This window comes from Ranitomeya variabilis, chromosome 6 (genome assembly GCF_051348905.1).
Source record: "Ranitomeya variabilis isolate aRanVar5 chromosome 6, aRanVar5.hap1, whole genome shotgun sequence".
Lineage (NCBI taxonomy): Eukaryota > Metazoa > Chordata > Amphibia > Anura > Dendrobatidae > Ranitomeya > Ranitomeya variabilis.
In genome coordinates, this window is record NC_135237.1 from 369,126,036 (window position 1) to 369,150,866 (window position 24,831).

A 24,831-nucleotide genomic window follows, 5' to 3' on the forward strand; every position below is an offset into this window, starting at 1 on the left:
GTGCTAAAATCCCTGCTGCAGTGTGTGCAAACTTGGTCAAGAACTACAGGAAACGTCTGATCTCTGTAATTGCAATCACACGTTTATATACTAAATATTAAGTGCTGTTTTTCTATTGTATCAAATACTTATTTCATGCAATAAAATGCAATTTTTTTATTTAAAAATCATACACTGTGGTGTTTTTTTATCTTTAGGTTTTCTGGTTTTTATTTTTAGATTCTCTCACAGACGAAGTGTACCTACGATAAAAATTATTTATTATTATAGCGCCATTTATTCCATGGCGCGTTACATGTGAGGAGGGGTATACATAATAAAAACAAGTACAATAATCTTGAACAATACAAGTCACAACTGGTACAGGAGGAGAGAGGACCCTGCCCACGAGGGCACAGTCTACAAGGGATGGGTGAGGATACAGTAGGTGAGGGTAGAGCTGGTCGTGCAGTGGTTTGGTCGATCGGTGGTTACTGCAGGTTGTAGGCTTGTCGGAAGAGGTGGGCGAGAGTCTGATGTGTTGCGGTAGAGAGTTCCAGAGTAGGGGTGATGCGCGAGAGAAATCTTGTATACGATTGTGGGAAGAGGAGATAAGAGGGGAGTAGAGAAGGAGATCTTGTGAGGATCAGAGGTTGTGTGTAGGTAAGTACCGGGAGACGAGGTCACAGGTGTATGGAGGAGACAGGTTGTGGATGGCTTTGTATGTCATGGTTAGGCTTTTGTACTGGAGTCTTTGAGTAATGGGGAGCCAGTGAAGGGATTGACAGATGGGAGAGGCCGGGGAATAGCGGGGGGACAGGTGGATTTGTCGGGCAGCTGAGTTTAGAATAGATTGGAGGGGTGTTAGAGGGGAGGCCACAGAGCAGGAGGTTACAGTAGTTGAGGTGGGAGATGAGGGCATGGACTAGGGTTTTTGCAGATTCTTGGTTTAGGAATGTACGGATCCGTGAAATATTTTTGAGTTGAAGGCGGCAGGAAGTGGAAAGGGCTTGGATATGGTCATAAGTAGTCAGACCCTTTGCTCAGACACTCATATTTAAGTCACATGCTGTCCATTTGCTCGAAATGACAGGCTTCTTCATTCTTTGTAGGTGGGAAAACTTGAAAAATCAGCAGTGTATCAAATACTTATTTTGCCCACTGTATTGTAAGTGTGCATACAGAGATCACTGTCAGTCAATGACAGGACTACCCACAGGACCGAAATCCCAGAAAGAGCACAGGTTTAAATTAATAAAACCCAGGATATATATATATATATATGTGTGTGTGTGTGCGTGTGTGTCTTGTATAAAATGTTTTCTATTTAAGGCCTCATTCGGATTTTCTATTTTTTTTGCCGTACAAGAAAATCGGATCGATTATGCTTATCAGAGATTGATCAGAGTGTGCTACAAGTGTCATCCAACTTTCTCATACGTGGAGAAAAAAAAAAAAATCCTTTTTTTTTCTTCTCCTTTTCCATTTTGACAGTCTGTGAAAATCGGACCATACTCTGATGTAATCAGAGTGCAGTCCGTTTTTTTCACTGACCCATTGAATTGCATTGCCAATTTTGCACTAACCCTCTGTTCAAAATCGAACATGTTGCCGATATCATTCGGTCCTATGAGGGGGAAAAAAAAAAAAAGAAATCTGACATGTGAATGGCCCCATAGACTATCATAGATGTGAGTGCTATCCTTGGTGATCACGGCTAGCACTTGTATGCAGAAAAACAGACTTCTGAATGTGGCCTAATACTAGTGAAGAGTGAGTATACTTGTTGCTCAGGTTTTCCTGAGCACGCTCGAGTGGTCTCTAGTATTTGTGAGTGCTTGGAGATTTAGTTTTTGTTGATGCTTCTGCATGATTTATGGCTGCTAGCCAGCCTGAGTACATGTGGGGGTTGCCTGGTTGTTAGGGAATTCCCACATGTATTCAGGCTGGCTAGCAGCCGCAAATCATACAGCTGCTTCAACAAAAACTAAATCTCCGAGCAGTCACCAGTACTCGGAGACCACCCGAGCATGCTCGGAAAAACCCGAGCAACGAGTATACTCGCTCATCTCTACCTAATACACATCCCCTGAGAATTCTGTAAGCCATGCTTCCTTGTAAGAAATAGCAATAAATAAGGCAGGGAAAAAAAGTATTCACGGGAGCAGTGGGAGCAAAGTAAGAGAATAACCTGTATTCATATGCATTAGTGGTGAATGTGTTCCTCACTAGGTTTACCCTTGAACCAAAGATCAATTAGCACTATTCCTCAAAGCTTTCACGCCAAAATTATGGCTTAAAAGCTTTGAAAAGTTGCAAAATTTAGATGCAGTTCGGAGCTGTGGCAAAATTTTGGTACCGGTAATTTTGGCATCATAACTCCAGTTCCTCCCAGCTCCACTGAAATGAGTGGGGATGAGGTGCGGTGAGGGCGTTCCACACACCATTTGTCAGACTCTAGATTCATGAACAGGCGTGCACCTCTTCATAAATCAGCAGTGTCTGACTCAAGAAGACCCCCTCATCAACACTGGCGTGAACAACGCTGGACTTGGTGAATAAGGCCCTATGTTTCCTTTGAAAACGGCCAATTGTTTCAATGGGCTCCATTCAGCTGACAGTTGTCTAAGGTGTTAGTGACACCTTTAAAGAGTAAATCCTCCCCAAATAAGTCAGTAGTATAAGAAACTGTAATATATCTTATCAGGGAAAACTACTTTTCTCTTTTGGTCTATTTCTCTTCCTATTCATGTGTAAAATCTGTACACTGTAAAGACAGATTTTTACATCTCTGTGATAATGACTATTGCTAAGCCTATGGAGAGGAAACTAGAGGCAGACACAGACGTTCTGCAGGTAGCAGACCATGGAGAAAGGAAGCACGCACCTTCCAAACAACCATCCAGGAGAGTTTAAATAAAAACTAATATGTACCATAATTTCTCTTCTACAGATTTAAATTTAATGTGTCAAATGGATGGGACTTTCCCTTTAACTACTCTCCTCATAAAGGTGAATGTCTGACTTGTCATGAATGTACACCTACACCTTGTGAACTGCTAGAAAATAACAAGTTGGCGGGTATCAGTATATTGTTGGGCATGTTGTCAAGTCATTGCACAGAAAAGGGTCATAATGACCTGGTGAAAATGCCGGTTTGTTAAACATTGTTTAGAATGGTTCGAGAATGTGTCAGAAAACGACTTATTGTTTAAATCAGGCTTTTGTGTTACATGTATTTCTTTATAGGGTACATTTTTTACTTGTGGAGAGCCATGTTGTAGTTGGAAGACCTACATGTTTCGGAACATATACAAGCAAAAAAAAGTTTTGGAGTTTAAAAAAAAAAAAAAAACACAAAAAAGCTTGTTTTCACCACTTAAATGATAAAAAAACAAAAAAACTTTACATGTTTACTATCTGCCTTACGGAATCTGCTCTTTGGCAGTGGACACATAGGCATGCAGTTTCTTATGCAAACAGGAAGGTTTGAGTCCATAAACTTCCATCAGAAAGTAAAGCTGTTATATTTTTTATTTTTTTTTCCTAGCAAAAAGATACAACATAAAAATGATCCCATAGAAGGTACACGCTAACCCGTTTAAATCTCCGTCTTGCTCTTCCAGCCTCTGAGAGACTCCTCAACATGTAACAGGTCTTTTCACCTCTGCTCTCGGCACAAGTATCGGAGGTGTTTCCACCTCCACTCCCAGGTACTTATGACGAACTTTGATGCCCTTTTTATATCAGCTGAATCTGCTGGATTAGGGAGTGGGAACAATTAGTCAGACTCATCTCTTCTAGTCATTCCTAAAAACGTGAACCCCAAATAGGTGCTGAGAGGTTTAATAGGACCAATCCGTGCTGGAGCCTGCTTAACAGGTTTCATTTTCCCGAGGCTTGCCACCTTGATGATACACACCTTCCATCCAGGATTGAGCGCTGCTTGCCTTCACTTCATAATCGTACTGACCTGGAGAATCAAATTGTCCTGTCAGTTTTTCGGTATAGTAAACATGGTAAAAATAATAATAATAAAAAAAAGTTGTGGAATTGTACTTAGGAAATTTTTCCTCTCTTGAATAGATCACCTTATAAATTGAATGGTGTCATTCAAAAGTACAACTTGTCCCATAAAACGCATGCCCTCATACGGCTATGTGGACTTAAAAATAAAAAAGTTATGACTCTTGGACGAAAGAGAGAAAACGAAAAAACTGAAATTGTCCGCAACATCAAAGGATTGAAGTGAATCTTACATTTGACACACGCAATAAAAAGTGTACACACCCCTGTTAAAATGCAGATTAAAAAAAAACCTAGAAGAACCTTTTCAGGGCTCTTTCCACCTTTTATTGTCATCTAAAAAAAAAAAATTTGATAAGATAAGAAAATTGGTCCTGCAAGCTGCCAAGAGGCCTACAGCAACATTAAAGGAGAGGAAATAATTTCTTGCAAGTAGTTGTTGTGTACTGCATGTGACAACATTATCCCGTGTTATCGGTTTGGCCTGTGGTGTAGTGTGGCAAGACTGAAGCCCTTTCTTACAAGGAAAAATATCCAAGCCCAGCTATGTTTTGCCAAAACCTACATAGTCTGCCAAAACTTGTGGGAAAACGTGTTAGGCTACTTTCACACTAGCGACGCATACTGTGGGAAAAAAAACAACGGGGGCAGCGGATGCAGTTTTACAACGCATCCGCTGCCCCATTGTAAGGTCCGGGGAGGAGGGGGCGGAGTTCTGGTCGCGCATGCGCGGTCAGAAATGGCGGACACGACGCACAAAAAAGTTACATGTAACGTTTTTTGTGCCGACGGTCCACCACAACACGACGCATCCGTCGCACGACGGATGCAACGTGTGGCAATGCGTCGCTAATGCAAGTGTATGGAGAAAAAAACACATCCTGCAGGCAATTTTGCAGGATGCGTTTTTTCTCCTAAACAACGCATTGCGACGTGCGTCGTACGGCGCTAGTGTGAAAACAGCCTTAAGGTCTGATGAGACCAAGGTTAAACTTTTTTTCCTTACCTTTTTTGGAATTCTGTTTGGTGCAAAGCCAATACTGTGCACCACCTAAAAAACACCATACCTAGAGTAAAGAATGATGGAGGCATCCTTATGCTTTGAGATGGTTTTTCAGCAGCTTAGACATGTGGGAGGGAATTATGCACAGTTCTAAATGTTAGTCAATTTTGCAGCAAAACCTTCAGGCCTCTGCTAAAAAGCTTATGATGAAGAGGAATTTCATCTTTCAGCACGACAGTGACCCAAAGCATAGCTTCAAATGAACTAGTGAACATATGAACTTGTTCATGGGACCCCCCCCCCAACAAAAAACAAAACAAAACAAAAACAAAACTGTATTCATGTAATTTCGTCTTTGTCATTGACATTGCACAAATGCACTGTGAACATAGCCTTAGGAAAAGTAAAGAGCTGTAGGCTGCTTCCAGAAGAAAATAAATACACTACTGCGTATAAGCTCTGTACAATTGTATGTCTGACTGTTCTGTCTATAACACAATCATTAATTTTTAATTTATTTCTTGATTTCTGGTCGTTTAGAAGAATCAGTATGGCTTCTTATTCTTACTGAAAACATTTTTTCTTTTTTCCTACTCAGGTTTGGGCGTCATTTTGAGTCCCCTCTCCTTTGGCAGAGTATCATTATGATTGTTACGATGCTGCTAATGCTGAAATTGTGTACAGAAGTCCGAGTGGCAAATGATCTGAACACAAAGCGCCGCCTGTTTGCAGGTTTGTGATAGTCCATACAATTGGATATGGATCTCATGAAAAGTCTCCTGATTATGTCCTCTGAGACATGTTGCTATCAATCTTATATTGCTGAAATGTTCATTGTTTATGATGCTATTTCTATATGGAAAGTTAATGTTTAAGTTGTGTTGATTGTTTAGTAGTACTGTAGTTTTGTGTTTTAAGGAAATGGATGCCATTTGGGGCTTTTTTTTGTATTATTTAGATCCCATATTTGGTAAAAATATGCATATTTTTGAAATTGGGTTCATTAACTGTTCTATAGCCACAGTTGTTACACTATCTATTATGGCTGCAGAATGAGTTAACTGAGAATTTGTCAGTGCACTTGTGCTGGCGGGACTTTTGTAACGTCTGTCTTTCATCTTTTGAGCTCTTCTCCGTTGATTTGTGACCTTAAAGTTCAGCTTATATTTGATGTGGTTAGAAATTTTGATAAGAGGAGCTCCATAGAACACAGATTAAAGTTGTATAAACCCATCAGAAAAATCTCACTGACTCAATCTCTGTTAACGTCTTCTTCAGCCAGCAATACAAAGGCTACAGAAGGCAAGCGATGCGTCGTTTTAAGGAAACCCAATTGCAGACTGATTTGATTTTTAAGCAAAAAAATAGAAGCCCTGGTACAGTAAATAATGTCCACTGAAAAACAAAGAAAGTTATGGCTCTTAAAATGCGAAGAGGAAAAAAACAGAAGTGAAAAATGGAAACTTCCTAAATACTATCTTGAATACTTTAACTCCTTGCTGCCATTTGACGTAATAGTATGGTCCGCGTCTGGCACCTGTATATGGATCAGGCTCAGGAGTTAAGCCTGCACCAAACACATACAGTGGGGCAAAAAAGTATTTAGTCAGTCAGCAATAGTGCAAGTTCCACCACTTAAAGATGAGAGGCGTCTGTAATTTACATCATAGGTAGACCTAAACTATGGGAGACAAACTGAGAAAAAAAAATCCAGAAAATCACATTGTCTGTTTTTTTATCATTTTATTTGCATATTATGGTGGAAAATAAGTATTTGGTCAGAAACAAAATTTCAACTCAATACTTTGTAATATATCCTTTGTTGGCAATGACAGAGGTCAAACGTTTTCTGTAAGTCTTCACAAGGTTGCCACACACTGTTGTTGGTATGTTGGCCCAGTCCTCCATGCAGATCTCCTCTAGAGCAGTGATATTTTTGGCTTTTCGCTTGGCAACACGGACTTTCAACTCCCTCCAAAGGTTTTCTATAGGGTTGAGATCTGGAGACTGGCTAGGCCACTCCAGGACCTTGAAATGCTTCTTACGAAGCCACTCCTTCGTTGCCCTGGCGGTGTGCTTTGGATCATTGTCATGTTGAAAGACCCAGCCACGTTTCATCTTCAATGCCCTTGCTGATGGAAGGAGGTTTGCACTCAAAATCTCACGATACATGGCCCCATTCATTCTTTCATGTACCCGGATCAGTTGTCCTGGCCCCTTTGCAGAGAAACAGCCCCAAAGCATGATGTTTCCACCACCATGCTTTACAGTAGGTATGGTGTTTGATGGATGCAACTCAGTATTCTTTTTCCTCCAAACACGACAAGTTGTGTTTCTACCAAACAGTTCCAGTTTGGTTTCATCAGACCATATGACATTCTCCCAAAACTCCTCTGGATCATCCAAATGCTCTCTAGCAAACTTCAGACGGGCCCGGACATGTACTGGCTTAAGCAGTGGGACACGTCTGGCATTGCAGGATCTGAGTCCATGGTGGCGTAGTGTACTTATGGTAGGCCTTGTTACATTGGTCCCAGCTCTCTGCAGTTCATTCACTAGGTCCCCCCGCATGGTTCTGGGATTTTTGCTCACCGTTCTTGTGATCATTCTGACCCCACGGGGTGGGATTTTGCGTGGAGCCCCAGATCGAGGGAGATTATCAGTGGTCTTGAATGTCTTCCATTTTCTAATTATTGCTCCCACTGTTGATTTCTTCACTCCAAGCTGGTTGGCTATTGCAGATTCAGTCTTCCCAGCCTGGTGCAGGGCTACAATTTTGTTTCTGGTGTCCTTTGACAGCTCTTTGGTCTTCACCATAGTGGAGTTTGGAGTCAGACTGTTTGAGGGTGTGCACAGGTGTCTTTTTATACTGATAACAAGTTTAAACAGGTGCCATTACTACAGGTAATGAGTGGAGGAAAGAGGAGACTCTTAACCCCTTAGTGACAGAGCCAATTTGGTACTTAATGACCGAGCCAATTTTTACAATTCTGACCACTATCACTTTAAGAGGTTATAACTCTGGAACGCTTTATCGGATCCCACTGATTCTGAGATTGTTTTTTCGTGACATATTGTACTTCAAGTTAGTGGTAACATTTCTTCGATATTACTTGCGATTATTTATGAAAAAAATGGAAATATGGCGAAAATTTTTACAATTTTGCAATTTTCAAACTTTGTATTTTTATGCCCTTAAATCAGAGAGATATGTCACAAAAAATAGTTAATAAATAACATTTCCCACATGTCTACTTTACATTAGCACAATTTTGGAAACAATTTTTTTTTGTGACGAAGTTATAAGGGTTAAAAGTTGACCAGCAATTTCTCATTTTTACAACACCATTTTTTTTTTAGGGACCACATCTCATTTGAAGTGATTTTGAGGGGTCTATATGATAGAAAATAACCAAGTGTGACACCATTCTAAAAACTGCACCCCTCAAGCTGCTCAAAACCACATTCAAGAAGTTTATTAACCCTTTACGTACTTCACAGGAACTGAAACTGTGGAAGAAAAAAATGAACATTTTACTTTTTTTTGCAAACATTTTACTTCAGAACCATTTTTTTTAATTTTCACAAGTGTAAAAACAGAAATTTAACCACAAATTTTGTTGTACAATTTCTCCCGAGTACGCCGATACCCCATATGTGGAGGTAAACCACTGTTTGGGCGCACCGCAGAGCTTGGAAGTGAAGGAGCGCCGTTTGACTTTTTCAATGCAGAATTGGCTGGAATTGAGATCGGATGCCATGTCGCGTTTGGAGAGCCCCTGATGTGCCTAAACAGTGGAAACCCCCCACAAGTGATACCATTTTGGAAACTAGACCCCTTAAGGAACTTATCTAGATATTCGGTGAGCACTTTGAACCCCCAAGTGCTTCACAGAAGTTTATAACGTAAAGCCGTGAAAATAAAAAATCGCATTTTTTCTACAAAAATGATCTTTTTGCCCCCAAATTTTTATTTTCACAAGGGTAACAGGAGAAATTAGACCACAAAAGTTGTTGTGCAATTTCTCCTGAGTACGTCAATACCCCATATGTGGGGGTAAACCACTGTTTGGGCGCACCGCAGAGCTTGGAAGAGAAGGAGTGTCGTTTTACTTTTTCAATGTAGAATTGGCTGGAATTGAGATCGGACGCCATGTCACGTTTGGAGAGCCGCTGATGTGCCTAAACAGTGGAGACCCCCCACAAATGACACCATTTTGGAAACTAGACCCCTTAAGGAACTTATCTAGATGTGTGGTGAGCACTTTAAACCCCCAGGTGCTTCACAGAAGTTTATAACGTAGAGCCGTGAAAATAAAAAAATCGCATTTTTTCTACAAAAATGATCTTTTTGCCTCCAAATTTTTATTTTACCAAGGGTAACAGGAGAAAATGGACACCAGAAGTTGTTGTACAATTTGTCTTGAGTACGCCGACACCCCGTATGTGGGGGTAAACCACTGTTTGGGTGCATGGCTGAGCTCGGAAGCAAAGGAGCGCCATTTGACTTTTCAATGCAAAATTGACTGGAATTGAGATCGGACACCATGTCGCGTTTGGAGAGCCCCTGATGTGCCTAAACAGTAGAAACCCCCCAAAAGTGACCCCATTTTGGAAACTAGACCCCCCATGGAACTTATCTAGATATGTAGTGAGAACTTTGAATGCCCAAGTGCATCACAGAAGTTTATAATGCAGAGTCGTGAAAATAAAAAATATTTTTTTTTTAACAATAAAGATTTTTAGCCCCCAAGTTTTTATTTTCACAAGGGTAACAAGAGAAATTGGACCCCAAAAGTTGTTGTCCAATTTGTCCTGAGTATGCTGGTACCCAATATGTGGGTGTAAACCACTGTTTGGGCGCACGGCAGAGCTCGGAAGAGAAGGAGCGCCATTTTGGAATTCAGACTTTGATAGAATTGTCTGTGGGTGTTATGTTGCGTTTGCAGAGCCCCTGATGTACCTAAACAGTAGAAACCCCCCACAAGTGACCAAATTTTGGAAACTAGACCCCCTAAGGAACTTATCTAGATATGTGGTGAGAACTTTGAATGCTCAAGTGCTTCACAGAAGTTTATAATGCAGAGTAGTGAAAATAAAAAAATATTTTTTTTTTCCCACAAAAAAGATTTTTAGCCCCCAAGTTTTTATTTTCACAAGGGTAACAGGAGAAATTGGACCCCAAAAGTTGTTGTCCAATTTGTCCCAAGTACGCTGATGCCCCATATGTGGGGGTAAACCACTGTTTGGGCGCACGGCAGAGCTCAGAAGGGAGGGAGCACCATTTGACTTTTTTAGCGCAAAATTGGCTGTCGTGTTTGGAGACCCCCCTGATGTACCTAAACAGTGGAAACCCCCAAATTATAACTCCAACCCTAACTCCAACACACCCCTAACCCTAATCTTAACCCGATCCATAATCCTAATCACAACCCTAACGATAATCACAACCCTAACCCCAAAACAGCCCTAATCTCAACCCTAACCATAACCCTAATCAAAACCCTAAATCCAACACACCCCTAACCCTAATCCCAAACGTAACCCTAATCCCAACCCTAATCCAAACCCTAATCCCAACTCTAACCCTAACTTTAGCCCCAACCCTAACCCTAACTTTAGCCCCAACTCTAACCATAACTTTAGCCCCGTCGTCACAAACAAAGTTCAATGTAACCTTTTTTTTTGTACGTCGCGTCCGCCATTTCCGCGCATGCGTGGCCGTAACTCTGCCCCCTCCTCCCCAGGACATAGACTGGGCAGCGGATGCGTTGAAAAACTGCATCCGCTGCCCACGTTGTGCACAATTTTCACAACGTGCGTCGGTACGTCGGGCCGACGCATTGCGACCGCCCCGTACCGACGCAAGTGTGATAGAAGCCTAAGGCTACTTTCACACTAGCGTCGTACTCGCCCCATCGCAGTGTGCTGGGCTGACGTACCGACGCTAGCGTTGTAAGCGCCGCACAACGGGTGCAGCGGATGCTGTTTTTTCAACGCATCCGCTGCCCCATTGTGAGGGGAGGCGGGGGCGGAGTTCCGGCCGCGCATGCGCGGTTGGAAATGGCGGACACGTCGCACAAAAAAGTTACATTGTAGCTTTTTTTGTGCCGACGGTCCGCCAAAGCACGACGCATCCGTCGCACGACGGATGCGACATGTGGCAATCCGTCGCAATGCGTCGCTAATGCAAGCCAATGGAGAAAAAACGCATCCTGCAAGCACTTTTGCAGGATGCGTTTTTTCTCCGACGCATTGCGACGGAAGCCAAAAAACGCTAGTGTGAAAGTAGCCTAACCCTAACCCTAAATTTAGCCCCAACCCTAACCCTAACTCTAGCCCTAACCCTAACCCTCACCCCAACTCTAACCCTAACCCTAACCCTAATTTTAGCCCCAACTCGTCTTCTCCTGCCGGCCAGCAGATGGCAGCAGATGGCGGGCGCACTGCGCATGCGCCCGCCATAAGGAAAAAGCCGGCTGGCAGGAGAAGACAGAAGAGGACCCAGGGACACCGGGTGAGTATGTTAGGGTCCCCGAATCCCCCTATTTCTCTGTCCTCTGATGTGTGATCACATCAGAGGACAGAGAAATACAGATCGCTTTTTTTTTTTTTTTAAACTGTTAATTACCGGCGATCGCAAAACAGGGGTCGGTGCAAACCGACCCCGATCATGTTCTTTGGGGTCTCGGCTACCCCCGGCAGCCGAGACCCCAAAGATCTGCCGGGTGCCGGGCGGCGGGCGTACTGCGCGTGCGCCCGCCATTTTTTCCCGGAAACAAGATGGCGGCGCCCATGGGTACCCACGAGGAGCACCGGGGGAGGTAGGTAAGTATCGGGGGGCTATTGGGGGCCATCGGGGACCCTATTTCTCTGTCCTCCGATGTGCGATCACATCGGAGGACAGAGAAATTAAACGGCACATCGCGTTTTTTTTTTTTTGTTGTTGCGACCGCCGGTAAACGGTTAATTACCGGCGATCTCAACTCGGGGGTCGGTAAAAAAACCCCGAATCATGTTCTCTGGGGTCTCGGCTACCCTCGGCAACCGAGACCCCAGAGAAAATCCGACTCTGGGGGGCGCTATTCACTTTTTCCACAGCGCCGTTAATTAACGGCGCTGTGGTTTAAGTACCCTTAGCGGCCGCCGTTAAAAGGCGTATCGGCGGTCGTTAAGGGGTTAAAGAAGAAGTTACAGGTCTGTGAGAGCCAGAAATCTTGATTGTTTGTTTCTGACCAAATACTTATTTTCCACCATAATATGCAAATAAAATGATAAAAAAACAGACAATGTGATTTTCTGGATTTTTTTTTCTCAGTTTGTCTCCCATAGTTGAGGTCTAACTATGATGTAAATTACAGACGCCTCTCATCTTTTTAAGTGGTGGAACTTGCACTATTGCTGACTGACTAAATACTTTTTTGCCCCACTGTAGCTGATATCTGCCTGTGACCCCGAAGCTTCACTCGTTGCTATTAACCCAATGCACTCCTTATCCAATAACTTGGTTGGTTAACATCATTTATGGGGTTATCTCCCCAGAAAAGAAAGTTTACTTGACTGAGTTGCAGATCTTCATGCCCAGTTGAGTGATTCACAACCCTTTCAGGGTTTATTTCCACACGTCGTATGAGCAGTGTATTTTCTGCTGCGGATTTGTGTGTGGAAAATCTACTGTACCAGGATTGTGAGAAGGGATATTGACCACTGCACACCACGTCAGACAGCTTCTCTGATCGGTCCCAAATGGACCTCCACTGATTCTTCTTCACTAGGGGAAAGCGTCAAGACATTTTTTTTTTTTTTTTTTGCTATAAACAAAAGTTTCCAATAGTGTTGAACATGATTGCCAAGGGCCAACACTACAGCATTATGCAAATACCTTATAGGCTGTCTCTGTCGGGAGTTCACTGTAAAATACAAATGGCTTCTTCACATCTACAGCGCCCACACCATAACTGTGCTGTATAACGACCTGCACCGATTGGAAGAACAGGGATCTATTTATCCCTGATGGAGCATATTTTGTCCCCATTTCAAAATGGAATGGCAGGTTGGATGTCTGACTGCAGCTCAATTAATTGTGCGGGTCCCCGCAGTCGGATCCCTATTGTGTGGATAGCTGTTAACTTGTTTTCCAGGTCATCCACCTGACAGCACCATGGAGGTTGTCTTCTTATCCACAGTGGGACAGGAAACCACGAGTATAAAAGGACCCTCCCCTTACCAATCATCAGTGTTTTTCCTGTCCCACTTTGGATAGGAACTACGAGACTCCGGCAAGCTCCGTGGGGAGTGTGGATCGGGGGGTTTAGGCCCTTATTACCCTTCCCGCTACAAGACCCCGTGCGCTGAAACCCGACACAGGGTCCCTCAGCTCACCCAGTGTAGCGCTGCTCCTGGGTTCGCCGGTCGTTTCCTCCCAGGGGGGGGGGCTCTCGTCCGTGCACGCCGAAGCTTCCCCGGTCCGCCCTGTGAACAGGAGGCGACCGGGCGGCTCACCGCAGCACCGCATTACCAGAGCGCCGCACGCTGAAGTCCGGATTAGCCTCTTCCGGGTCGCGCCAGCGGTGGGCGGGGTCGGCGTCTCCGTTTCTAGCAATAGCAAAATCGGAGCACTTCCGGGGCATGCCGGCGAGCGCGAACGCTCCAACGCCAGGACTCAAGGATATAAGGTAAAGGGGGTAGGTAGTCCTCTATCCTGCAATATCCGAGATGGAGGATTCCGCCAGGATAGAGGGTGACAACCAGGCTCATGTAAGTCCCCCTGAAGAGGGCAATTATTAATACTTACCTCCCGGCCATTCATACCTCTTGCTAAAACGGGGCCGCTTCTATTGTTATAGGTAGCCCCCGCCGCCGCCGCTAAGATGGGGAGATGTAAGAAGTGCCCTATATGCTCCATTAAATTAAAGGACACATGGCAGAAACCCCTGTGTGAGCCCTGCACTAATCGCATACTGGGTGAAGAGCAGGCCTCTCTCATGTCTAACATGCGGGCTATGATCAGGGAGGAGGTACAGGCATCAGTCTCGGGCTTAATGACCCCTCAACCCTCACAGCCAGATAATAAGAAGAGAATGAGGGATTCGGACTCTTCATCTGAAGGAGCATTGTCCAATTCAGATCTGGATGAGGAGTTTAGAGACCCTCCCGAGAGGGGGAAAAAGTATTTATTTTCTTCTATAGACACGGACGAGCTCCTTGGAGCAGTAAGACACACCATGCAAATTGAAGAACCGCCAGCCTCTTGTTCAATACAAGATGAGATGTTCGGAGGGTTACGAGCTCAGACCTCAAAAGTCTTTCCTGTTAATGCTCATATTCGCGGAATGATTCTGGAGGAGTGGGAGGAGGCGGAAAAACGCCTGATCATTCCAAAAGACTTTAAACTACGCCTCCCATTTGATCCAGCGGAGGTTAAAGACTGGGAGGATGTCCCTAAAATAGACATTCCCCTAGCCAGAGTCTCCAAAAGAACTGCAATACCCTTCGAGGACTCATCTAACTTGAAGGAGGCTATGGATAGGAAAGCGGACAGTCTCTTAAAACGAGCCTGGGAGAGCTCAGCAGCCGTAATGCGTGCGAACATAGCGGCAACCTCAGTAGCACGGTCTATGCACCTATGGGTAGATGACCTAGCAGATCAGCTTTCTTCTAAAACCCCTAGAGATACTATATTAAAATCCCTTCCCCTCCTTAAAATGGGTACAGATTTTCTAGCAGACGCATCGGCAGAAACAGTAAGATTTACTGCCAGGAATCAATCCCTATCAAATGCGGCCAGAAGAGCCATCTGGCTCAAAAACTGGTCGGGGGACGTACATTCCAAAAATAAACTGCGCCATCCCATTTTCAGGGGGAAGGGTATTCGGTCCGGTACTAGACGACATCTTAGAGAAAGCGTCAGATGATAAAAAGGGTTTCCCAGAGGACAAACGCAGAAAGTTTCAGCCCTTTCGGAGGTCACGTTTCAATCAAAGAACTGACTACAGGTCCTTCTCAAAAAATTAGCATATAGTGTTAAATTTCATTATTTACCATAATGTAATGATTACAATTAAACTTTCATATATACTATAGATTCATTATCCACCAACTGAAATTTGTCAGGTCTTTTATTGTTTTAATACTGATGATTTTGGCATACAACTCCTGATAACCCAAAAAACCTGTCTCAATAAATTAGCATATCAAGAAAAGGTTCTCTAAATGACCTATTACCCTAATCTTCTGAATCAACTAATTAACTCTAAACACATGCAAAAGATACCTGAGGCTTTTAAAAACTCCCTGCCTGGTTCATTACTCAAAACCCCCATCATGGGTAAGACTAGCGACCTGACAGATGTCAAGAAGGCCATCATTGACACCCTCAAGCAAGAGGGTAAGACCCAGAAAGAAATTTCTCAACAAATAGGCTGTTCCCAGAGTGCTGTATCAAGGCACCTCAATGGTAAGTCTGTTGGAAGGAAACAATGTGGCAGAAAACGCTGTACAACGAGAAGAGGTGACCGGAACCTGAGGAAGCAGTGGACTGAGTCTGGTGTGGAAACATCCAGAGCCACCGTGCACAGGCGTGTGCAGGAAATGGGCTACAGGTGCCGCATTCCCCAGGTAAAGCCACTTTTGAACCATAAACAGCGGCAGAAGCGCCTGACCTGGGCTACAGAGAAGCAGCACTGGACTGTTGCTAAGTGGTCCCAAGTACTTTTTTCTGATGAAAGCAAATTTTGCATGTCATTCGGAAATCAAGGTGCCAGAGTCTGGAGGAAGACTGGGGAGAAGGAAATGCCAAAATGCCTGAAGTCCAGTGTCAAGTACCCACAGTCAGTGATGGTGTGGGGTGCCATGTCAGCTGCTGCTGTTGGTCCACTGTGTTTCATCAAGGGCAGGGTCAATGCAGCTAGCTATCAGGAGATTTTGGAGCACTTCATGCTTCCATCGGCTGAAATGCTTTATGGAGATGAAGATTTCATTTTTCAGCACGACCTGGCACCTGCTCACAGTGCCAGAACCACTGGTAAATGGTTTACTGACCATGGTATTACTGTGCTCAATTGGCCTGCCAACTCTCCTGACCTGAACCCCATAGAGAATCTGTGGGATATTGTGAAGAGAAAGTTGAGAGACGCAAGACCCAACACTCTGGATGAGCTTAAGGCCGCTATTGAAGCATCCTGGGCCTCCATAACATCTCAGCAGTGTCACAGGCTGATTGCCTCCATGCCACGCCACATTGAAGCAGTCATTTCTGCCAAAGGATTCCCGACCAAGTATTGAGTGCATAACTGAACATTATTATTTGATGGTTTTTTTGTTTGGTATTAAAAAACACTTTTATTTGATTGGTCGGGTGAAATATGCTAATTTATTGAGACAGGTTTTTTGGGTTATCAGGAGTTGTATGCCAAAATCATCAGTATTAAAACAATAAAAGACCTGACAAATTTCAGTTGGTGGATAATGAATCTATAGTATATGAAAGTTTAATTGTAATCATTACATTATGGTAAATAATGAAATTTAACACTATATGCTAATTTTTTGAGAAGGACCTGTATAGGGGGAAAGGGAAACAAGGAAGATGGATTTACCCGAAGGGTGGAGAATCTAGAACTAAAAGTAAAGAGTCCACCTTTTCAGGTTCAACATCGGGTTACCACAGAAAATGACGCCACCAGAGTGGGGGGGCGTTTAACCAGGTTTTCGGGAGGCTGGCAAAAGATCACTGCAAGCCCATGGGTGTTACAACTAGTTGCTCTGGGTTACAGGATAGAATTCTCCTCTCCTCCCCCGCAAAAATTCCTGATCTCCAGCCCCCATCTCACCGCGACATCTCCCATGTGGGTAGATATTCAGGACCTGCTAAAAACAGATGCGATTGTCCCTGTACCTCCCCAAGAGATAGGACAAGGGTTTTATTCAAGCCTTTTTTCTATAATAAAACCCTCGGGGGAATCAAGAACTATCATAAATCTCAAACACCTAAATTCTTGGGTAGTGTACAAACGGTTCAAAATGGAATCAATAAAATCCACAATTCCCCTCCTGGACAGGGGAGTGGTGATGTGCACTCTAGATTTAAAGAGTGCGTATTACCACGTTCCTATCTGCCTAAATCACCAGAAATATCTGAGGTTCGCAGTAGAAAAAGGAGGAAAAGTCCTTCATTACCAGTTTCGCTGTCTTCCGTTTGGTCTAGCTTCGGCGCCAAGGGTTTTCACGAAGATTATGATAGAGGTAGTAGCCTACCTAAGAAATCGAGATATCTTAGTCGTTCCGTATCTGGACGACTTCCTAGTGGTTGCAGACAAGGTAGATCAACTCAGGACCGACTGTCAGTTCGTAATCTCCACACTGCAGAATTTGGGGTGGATCATAAACTGGAAAAAATCCGATCTAGTACCCAAACGGAGGATAAAATTCCTCGGAGTCATGTTAGACTCAGACGTCAGAATGTCCTTTCTGCCGGAGGAAAAACTGCGAGGCTTAATAGACAAGATTCATCTTTTCGCGAAAAGCAGGGTTTCCATCAGAGACGCCATGAAAATCCTGGGGCTGATGACGGCCTGCATACCTTGCGTAAATTGGAGTCAATTTCACTCCCGACGGCTTCAACAGGCGATTCTCTCATCCTGGGACAGAAGACAGGGATCCTTAGACAAACTGATACAGCTGCCAAACCAAGTGAAGACCTCGTTGCGTTGGTGGACAGATCCCAAAAACCTCAGGCAGGGAGTGCCCTGGAATCATGCTCCCGAAGTAATAATTACCACGGACGCAAGTCAACAAGGCTGGGGAGGCCACATCCAGGGAAGGTATTACCAGGGTCGGTGGACCCGGGAAAACAGCACGCGATCCTCAAACTTCAGAGAACTGCTCGCAGTCTGGAAGGTTCTATCCTCAGCACAGACCTTGGTGAAGAACAAACACGTGAAAGTGCTCTCGGACAACACAACAGCAGTTGCGTTCCTTCGACATCAGGGTGGTCCGAGACACAGGGCTCTACAGCAGTTGGCAGAACGAATCTTCAGGTGGGCAGAAGTAACGGTACTCTCGATCTCTGAAGTTCACTTGGAAGGTTCCAGCAACCAAGTGGCGGACTTCCTGAGCAGAAGGACAGTTCTATCAACAGAATGGGAGCTAAACAACGAAGTTTTCAAAGACTTGTGTCATCATTGGGGGAACCCGAAGATAGACCTCTTTGCAACCAGACAGAACGCAAAGGTCAACGTCTTCTATTCGTTGAACCCTCAGGAAAACCCGGCGGGAGTCGATGCCTTCTCCCCATCATGGGAAAGAGGTCTGTTGTATTCGTTCCCGCCGCTCGCTCTAATACCAAGAACTCTCAGGAAAATCGCAGAAGACGGAGCCAAAGTCCTGCTTGTAGTGCCGTACTGGCCGAAGAGGAGTTGGTTTGCCTTACTGAAAAAAATGTCAAAGGAGAAACCAGTTATTCTTCCACAAAGAACGGATCTCCTCTTTCAAGGTCCCATTCTCCACCGAAATCCGGAAACCCTCCGTCTATCGGCCTGGATCCTGAGCGGCAAGTCCTAAAGGCAAAGGGGTTATCGGACGAGGTGATCTCTACGTTAAAAGCAAGCAGGAAGCCAGTAACTTCTTCAATCTATTCCAAAATCTGGAAAAAATTCTGCAGCTACTGTGGAGAAACTACAGTCGATACTGACCGCCCTAATGTTCCCAAAATCCTTGACTTTTTACAGGCAGGGTTTAATGCAGGTCTCAGACCCAGTACCTTACGGGTACAAGTTGCGGCCCTTAGTGTTTTTTATGACTGTACTTTATCAGCTCACCCATGGATAAGTCGATTTTCCAGGGCAGTTGCAAGACTTAAACCTTTAATAAGGAAAACTATCCCACCATGGGACTTAAATTTGGTTCTTAATGAATTATGTAAAATTCAGTTTGACTTGGGGGATAATCCAGACATAGGTAAATTGTCCCTTAAAACGGCCTTCCTTGTAGCCATTACTTCCGCAAAGAGACTGGGAGAGCTTCAGGCCCTCTCTATTCAGGACCCATATTTACAGGTTTTTCATGACAGACTGGTTCTGAGACTGGACCCAGCTTTTCTCCCGAAGGTGGTCTCCGATTCAAACATTAATCAGGAGGTCATACTTCCTTCTTTCTTTCAGTCACCTAGAAATCAAAAAGAGTCTCTTTACCATAGTCTGGACGTTAGAGAATCGGTTCTTAAATACCTAGAGATTACAGCACCCTGGAGGGTAGATAATAACCTTTTTGTTCAGTTTAGAGGCCCGAATAAGGGTAGAAAGGTGTCTAAATCCACAATCGCGAGATGGATTAGATCTACAATAATCTCGGCCTATAAAGCCCGGGGGAGGGATCCACCGGGAAATATCAGAGCACATTCGTCTAGGTCAATGGCAGCCTCATGGGCAGAAAAAGGGGGGGCTTCAGCAGATCAAATTTGTAACGCCGCTTCCTGGTCGAGTCTTAGTACGTTCTCCAAACATTACAAACTAGATGTGATGTCAACACAATTAAGTTTTGGCAGGAGGGTACTCCAGGCAGTATTCCCACCCTAGGAAGTAGTCTGCTTTGGTATTTCTCCATGGTGCTGCCAGGTGGATGACCTGGAAAACGGTAATTAGTCTTACCGGTAATAGTATTTCCAGGAATCCATCCTGACAGCACTGCTAGTTTCCCTTCCCATGCTGATTTACTAAGAACTGATGTGACGTAAACATTTGTATCTTGTTTGTGTTTAAATAAAATATTCTTTTTTGGCATCCATCCAGATGTGGTACTTTGAAAATCACTGATGATTGGTAAGGGGAGGGTCCTTTTATACTCGTGGTTTCCTGTCCCACTGTGGATAAGAAGACAACCTCCATGGTGCTGTCAGGATGGATTCCTGGAAATACTATTACCGGTAAGACTAATTACCGTTTTCACCACAGAACCCCTCTAAGTACATCTCTTCCACTGTTATAGTATGTCCCGGGGAGGGAAGGGTTAAATTTAAAAGTATATAATCTCTGACCAAAATAAACAATCTTATCCTTGTTGATAGTGGAGAGCTCTTCTGTGCATGCAGTCACAGCTGTTCCATCACATTTCTCCTTCCAGAGTTCTCCCTTGTATCTGTATACAGTGTGTGTAATGTACTGTATACCTTTGTTTATATACCCTGCTGTATTCCCTGTAATAAATTTATATTACATTCCTACATTTCTCTCTCCCCATCCGTCCTCCATTCTGTCCTGATAGCAGAACATGATTAGTTAGTGATTGGGCATAGTGGGCAACCTTTATTATCAGGACTGGTGTTCTGGTGCTTTGTGCATTACCTCTATACATAGTCACAGTACCCTGTACAGGAGATGGTGCTGTGTGTGTGACACTAGGGGAGAAGTGGGAGTAGTGTCAGTGGGGAGACATGTGGCGTGTTCATTGCTGACTCGCAGTCCAGTACAAGGGCTGATGGGAAACAGTCAGAAGGGAGCAGAGGATCCTGAAGGGGAAGCGATGGGTGAGAATACCTTACATGGCTGCCAGGACATAGGAAGTGAAGAGGCATAAAGCAACATGAAAATTGGCAGAAATGGTATATTATGAGATTTAGAAGCATCATCCTTAGGCATTTATGGCAGAACTAGTACCTGAATTAGGGTAGTGGACAACCTCTTTAATAATAGGAGGCCACAAGGTGGTCGTTGCTGTTGTATGGGGGTCATTATAACCTTTCATTTTAGCTCCCCCATATAGTATTATTCCCCATTTTTTGCCCCAATATAGTATTATGACTCTTCTTTGGTCCTTATATGGTATAATGTCTCCCTGTTGTTGCACCCATACAGTATAATTTCCCTAATGTGGCCCCCATACTGTATAATGTCTCTAATTGTGGCCCCATGTGGTATAATATCACCCATTGTGGCCCCCCAGGTGGTATAATGTCCCCATGTGGTGTGGTATTCTCCCCCTCTAGTGTATAATGTCACCCCCCTATGATGCTCTTTGCATGGCAATTAGAAAAACATAGTCTTCTCGTCTATCCTCTCAATGGAGTGATGTCATTGCTCCATTTGCGATGTCGCCTTCTGCCAATGCTGGCCTCTGCTAGGCCGGCAGCGTGTACAGGTATTGAGGGGCGGGAAGCCAATGGCTCTGGTCTGCAATGCTTTTCAGGTACTGGAGTTTCAGAACGCACATCCAGCTGCATCTAGCACTGGTACTAGCAGGCCCCTTCCTCCGCTCTGGGTTTGGTCGCTGTTGCAACATCCGCGAAAACGATTGTTACCCCCTGTACCAAGGGCCCACTGATCAACAGTGGGTCAGTCCCAGCCTGATTTCAAATGTGGAAAGCATGCACATATCTACTGACATATAGTTATCGCAAACCTTTTTCATTTCCAAATAATGCTTTTTCAAAGGGAAAATAAACTCCAATTTTCCCTTTGAATTCGCCACCTATGTGGATCCGAAGCAGGATCAACATAGTTCTCCAAAGTGAGCTGCACACCTTATTGGATTATACAACATACGGAGAAGAGTTGCCTAAAGAATTGATTCCTTGAGAATCTCAATGTGCATTTCTTACCGATAGAAGGTGAGCATAACCACAACTAAAAAATTTTTTTTAACTGTTGGTAAAAACGTATTACGCTCAGAGGAAGCGCCGCACTTGTGTCTTTTTTTTTTCTCCTTCTTTCCCTAAACCAGGTATTTCCAAATAATGCTTTTGGCAGCTAACCTAGGAAAAAAAAAAGTTTTGCCAAAAATCAAGGGTTTTTCTCCTCCATACAAATAATCACTAGAAACTATTATTTTTGGAAGACACCCATTAATTTTTGCAATGAGACAAACATAATTTTTTAACTAATAAAAGGTGTTTTATTTATTCTTTTAAAGTCTGATTGGTGACCTTGTCTTAATTTTTGTCTTGGACTACAGCCTGCTCTCTGGTTTGGATTGGTTGTTTTACCAATATTTGGATTATAATTTTTTTTTTTTAAACAAGACCTATACTCTGTCGACCTGGGCAAAGTGCAGCCTGGAGGCCACATGTGGCCCGTGGACTAGGACAGCCGAAAGTCTGGATGCATTGGCACCACGGAGCTGCCTCCAGGCCGGCTTCTCACTTTCACTGGTATTTGTATCCTCGAATGCCGATACCAGTCAAAGCAATGATGGAAAACCCTCTTCCCTTCCATCATTGAGCCTGTGTTTCTAAGACTACTGTTGGCATGATGAAGTTATCACATTGCACCAGCTGTGCCTCCATACACCGCACACAACCCAGAGCGAAACAGTGGGGGAATGAGGTTAGGCGAGTAGCTTTTATTCATTTTTTTTTTAAATGACCGCACATTGAATGAAACATATCACTGATTCCCCAATAACGTGCTGGTTGGCCTTTTTAAAAGCCTTTGCAAAATTGTTGACGCTGAGTAGAGATTTGCTTTTCTAAGCTTTTTTTTTTTGTGTGTTGTGCAGAAATAGAACAGGATATTTACTGTGCATAATGTGCAGGAAAACTCATCCATACATCTCCCCACCTGTGCTATGTGTTGTAGATATTGTAGATTTTGAAAACTCTATATTGCAAGGGAGCATTGCTGCTTATTCAAAAGCATGCACTGAAAAAGGAGCCAAAATGTTGGTATGAATGGTTAAAAGATCATTTAGACTCGACCTTTTAAAGATGCTCTAAAATTATCAAATGGCATGAATTTCTCTGATAAATTTGAGACATTTTAAACTCCATGTCAACAGGATTTCACACCCCAAGTTATTTATATCTGCAAAGTAGCTCCTTCAAAGACCATTCCAGCAATACCTCACATGGCCAGTCTGCTACTGCCAAACCAGCGATTTAATTGATATGTAAATGGTTATGGTAGCTCTGAAGCCTTTATCACTCCTGCTTCTCCTCCTGTTGCTCTGCTCTTTTATCTGTAGTCACACAGCATAAATGCTGTCAGTCAAGCAGGAGGAGGCGGCACTGGACTGATACTAGAGCTGGAGTGACAGAGGCTTCAATTCTACCATAGGCTTTAGCATATCAATTCAAACACTGATTTCTTTGTAATGAATGTATGTTCTCGTCATGTAAACATACTGCTAGACTTGTCTTTGAAAGAGCTACATGCACATTTGTTTTGGGGGTGCAATCTTGATGATATATTCCCTTTTAAGTGTGTCTGTCTTAGTACATGAGCCACAAGAACCTTCCTGGTCTTTGGATTCACATGTGGGGCAAGATGAAAAATATGCAGGACGTTCAGCACCAGGGAACACTTGTCCACCATGAAGTTTAGAAATTAAGAAATGTTACCCCTGCAACTTCTCAGGCTGTGACCTCTTCCCTCATGAATGATACCCCCTAAACCAGTAACCGTTCTGAAAATGTGGCAGGTGAGACACAAGGACGGATTCGGAGAGTTGCTCTGGGAAACCACTTTGCTTCTGTGGCCACGTTGTGGATCTACCCGGTGACAGTCTTTGTGCATGTGTCCCGGTTGTCTTAGGCTACGTTCACATTTGCGTTGCGTCGGGTGCAGGTTCGGCGACGCATGCGTCATGCGCCCCTATATTTAACATGGGGGCGCATGGACATGCGTTGTCTTGCGTTTTGTGACGCATGCGTCATTTTTGGTGCAAGCGTCAGGGCACACAGGACGCTACATGTTGCATTTTTTTTGCGTCCAAAATCAAGCCAAAAATGGACGCATGCGTCACAAAACAATGCGTTTTTGCATGCGTTGTGTCGCCGACGCAACGCCCAACAACGCAAATGTGAACGTAGCCTTAGCTGTCATGGACCTCTAGTATACGCATTCCCTGAGTTTCTTCACACCCCAGAGCCGGACTGGCCATCTGGGAAATGCCAGAAGGGCCTGTCTGGTCATGGGCTGCCTTGTCTGCTGCGTTGTTAACAGAATCGGTGTTCTCGAGACACCCATACTGTTAAGAGTTGTGAAGGAGCACAAAGTTGGTGACTCTGTCACTTACCCCAGCAGGCCACGGGTATCATTAGAAATATTGGTCTTGTAGTAAAACTTCCTTTCCTCCATTCAGGGTAATATTAGTAATATATCCTCATCTGGTGCTTGGGGATGAGGACAGCATGGGCCTGGGTGATTTCAAATGCCAGGGGTGAATTTCAGCCCCAGTCCGTACCTGTCACACCCTCTATGATATTTAGCTGTGTAACTGAGGCTATGGGCCTTGCTGCATCACCCTTCACTTTCTTCTTGACATATTTCTATCTTTTAATCCTCCTCATTTTACTTTTCCCGTCTTCATTCTTACTGTGCCCTCACTGTTTTTACAGTGTTCATTGTATGGTAAAGATGATCTGGCGACATGATTCTCTAGGTCAGTACAATTATGGCAGTACCAAACTTGCAATGATTTTGCTTATATTTATGTAGCAAGAAAACCTTTAAAAGTTTGTAGAAAAAACCCAAATTGGTTTAGGTCATTGAGACCCGTGGCGTTTTTATTTTCCCATGAATAGAGCTGTATGAGCTCTTGTTTTTTTGCATGACAAGCTGAAAGTTTTATTGATATCAATGTGAGGTACATTGGACAATTTTATTACGGGTTTTAAAGAGGTGTGCCAAAACCCATGATTTTTTTTAAATTTTTTTTTGTCTTTACGGTGTTTATTGTATGGGTTAATTACCATAATTTTATGTTTTGTTAGACTGGCCTTGTTGTGATGCCAACTTGTGTTATTTTTTATTTTTTTACATTTCTATATTTTTAATGTGATTTAAAAGGGGGATAGTTTGAATTTGTAAAAACTTTTATTTTTTTAGTTTAGT

General features: G+C 43.6%; 1 protein-coding gene across 2 annotated transcripts in view; it reads left to right on the forward strand.

Annotated features, from left to right (window-relative positions):
• SLC66A2 (solute carrier family 66 member 2) overlaps nt 1–24,831 on the forward strand; it is a 174,243-nt gene that overhangs the window by 20,599 nt on the left and 128,813 nt on the right. For both annotated transcript variants that reach the window (XM_077270030.1, XM_077270031.1), the window contains exon 3: nt 5,607–5,740. In XM_077270030.1, coding sequence (XP_077126145.1) covers nt 5,607–5,740 — 134 coding nt within the window. The remainder of the gene's footprint in view (nt 1–5,606; nt 5,741–24,831) is intronic.